Genomic DNA, 2,964 nt, shown 5'->3' with positions numbered 1-2,964 from the left:
AAAATTAGCTTATCTATATTAATCACATTTCAACTAGACGCACAGTTAAAAAAAAACTCAACAAGAGGAACATAATCTCAATACCAAGAGCAACTTCAAATACTTTTACATAATTCAGACTATTCAAAACCTATAAATCAATAAATTTTCCAATTTTAAAACAAGACTAATTTGACAAAAATAATCTAAGTCTCAAGTTCTCCTTTTTCAGAAACTCTCAAACCACCATGGAAGCATCAACTAAGTACAAGGTACAACAACAACAAGACATAGAACCATTCAATAGCAACATCTATTAATCAAATAAAAAACTTGAAATATTGAGATAAACCAATTAAATTTAGTTACTCACAATATTACGTATAATCTGAACCATGAAAAAGTACATAAAAATGAAATTGAAACAGAAGACACCTCTATTAAAAACACATCTAACAAAAGACACATTAATTAAAGACACATTCAAGCAAGTTTTAAAAGAGGACACATCCATTAAAGAAAAGGTCCAAAAGAAGACAAATCAATGTCTATTGCATGAAGACAGTAACACATAGAGGTTTCTGAATAAGAAGAACTCAACATAACTAACCTAATCAAAGGATGCCAGTAAATTACTAAATGAAAGTAATTTGGTTTAGTATGCACTAACAGTAAAGAAGGAAGCACCTTTCAATAACCTTTAAGAAATTAATCAGCATCACAGGTAGAACCAATACCAAGAAAAAATCAATTCAAATTAGCAAGTCAAACATGTAAACTTCATTAAAAACAGGAACATCCAGTTATTCAGCAAAAATTAAAGAACACCTCAATTGAATCACTAATCCTAGTTTATGAATCCTAGGACAATGCAGAGAATCATCTATTAGATAAAACCCTAAGCATATACTAACCTGTTGGAGAACAATGGAGTGAAGGAGCAGTAGTAGCCCGCGACGAAAGATGGAGAAAAGCGTTGGCGCGTCGTGAGGGCAGTGGCGGACTGCACGTGTCCCGGCAGAATGATGGTAGTGGCGGTGCGACGTCGCGGGTTTGAGCAGAGGCGGCACTGGGCAGCGTTCCTCAAGCGGACGGAAACGGCGTCGAAAAGAGGTTACAACGCGTCTCCGAGGCAGGGAGGTTCAGCAACGGGGGAGGGGGAATGGAAACATACAGAGCGGTGGTGAAGAATGACCAAGTGGAAAGGGTGAAGGAAATTTTGAATTAGGGTAAACTGGGATGATTGAGTTTTTTTTTTGTGTTTGATGGGTCCAGCCCAATAAAATTGGCAAAAGTTGGCAGATGTGTGTTGGTAACGTAGCAGAGTTCATATCATATACTTTTTGTATTTTTTACTCTGCCTTACTTGAATAAAAGGAAAAGGTACTATTGATCGGTTTCAGTTAAGTAGAGGTGTCTTGGTTATTCATATAATTTGCTCACTATCAAGTTGGTCCCATAAGATTAAACCTTTTTTTTAATGTATATATTTTATTTTCATAAGAGATTGCAATTCATTGGAGAATGGAGATTTTGGTGAGCAGAGTCTTTATCAGCAAAGAATCTAATACTATTAATTGATAGATATTACATGGCCAACTAGTATTAATGGTAAAGAATGACTCAAATTATTCATTTTCTTTGGGAGAAGAATTGCGAAACCAACTTATTGCATTCTAAGTTGTTGGTCTTTGCATGATCACAAACACACACACACACATTCATTCATTTTGTGTGTTTCACAATCATCCTTTGCAGCTCCTCCTTTCTTACTCCAACCACTCTATCAACCACTTTTCCTTTCTTAATGAGTATAAAAGTTGGTAATGCTTGAACTTGGAATGCTTGAGACACCTCCTGTTAACGACGAAAATATATTAGTTCTGAACTATATTACGAGTAAATGATTCGATTTTTATGTATCGGCAGTATAAAACAATTTTACGCAAATATTATATTGTTTACTTTAGTAGACTTGTATGACCCAACCGTAAGTATTTTTAAAAGTCATGCAAACATAAATAGTTGAAAGACGCAAACTTATTTTTTTGGACTTTGTTAGGTAGATAATGATTTTTGTGAACAATGGACTCTAAAATTGGTCCAATAAAGTAAAAACACACTACACTCTCAAATTATCTACCTAAATTTTAATATTAGGATAACCATCCACACATCTAATGAATTAAACATTTGATATATCCATTATTCATATTGTTTAGTATTTTCATTGTTTACCTATATTTTTTTTTATTTTTTTATACGGTTAATTATTGCAATTAAAAGGGGTATATTTGATAAGTCAAGTGGATGGGAATAAGTGAAATACCATTAGCTCATCCACATCAATCTTGATGAACTCAACATCTTTGTAATTTGCAGCAAAATCTTGAATAACTGGATCCATGAATTTGCAAGGTCCACACCATGTAGCTGTAAAATCAATCACCATCTATATAGCAAACAAAGACTACATACATTAGCAAAACCAATAATATTACTCATTCACTATCATATTACTATATCATAAATGAAAGATGCTAAAAATGAAGGAAACAAAAAATATTAAACGTACCAATTTGTCCGTTTCTTTCAAGGCACCAAAATGAGCATTCCATTTAGCATTGGAATGGAAGGTAAGGACTTGAGATGATGAAGTAGTAGTTGATGGTGATGATCTTTCAGCAAAAAAAAAATTGAACAAGTTTGCTTCCATGTTATTGGTTCTTTCTTTAATTTTCTGCCTGGTAATTTATAAACCAAAAATTGGTAAGTTGGGAGAGAATTTGAGTTTTCTTAGGTAGTTTAATTTGTGGCTGACGGGAAATTGGCTGGGAAGACTTAGATATTTATAGGCGTAACAAAGTAGTGTGAATTCTCTTGAAAGCTATGGGGCTAGATTCTTCTAAGTGGCAAGCTGTAAAATGTAGCTAATTAACTAATATACATTTAAGAGCATATAGTTAAGCACTTGCTATCACTAGC

General features: G+C 33.6%; 1 protein-coding gene across 1 annotated transcript; it reads right to left on the bottom strand.

The window, feature by feature from the left end:
* Positions 1-1,467: 1,467 nt before the first annotated feature.
* Positions 1,468-2,799, bottom strand: LOC107641796 (thioredoxin H2). Its single transcript, XM_016345249.3, has 3 exons — positions 2,555-2,799; positions 2,309-2,431; positions 1,468-1,836 (listed from the first exon to the last, which is right to left on the bottom strand). The coding sequence occupies exons 1-3, from the start codon at positions 2,693-2,695 to the stop codon at positions 1,705-1,707; spliced, it is 396 nt and encodes a 131-aa protein (XP_016200735.1). The 5' UTR covers positions 2,696-2,799; the 3' UTR covers positions 1,468-1,704.
* Positions 2,800-2,964: the final 165 nt, after the last annotated feature.

This window comes from Arachis ipaensis, chromosome B5, assembly GCF_059453495.1.
Source record: "Arachis ipaensis isolate K30076 ecotype BB chromosome B5, ASM5945349v1, whole genome shotgun sequence".
Lineage (NCBI taxonomy): Eukaryota > Viridiplantae > Streptophyta > Magnoliopsida > Fabales > Fabaceae > Arachis > Arachis ipaensis.
Note: the sequence above shows the minus strand (reverse complement) of the source record. Positions and strands in the feature narration are given on the sequence as shown.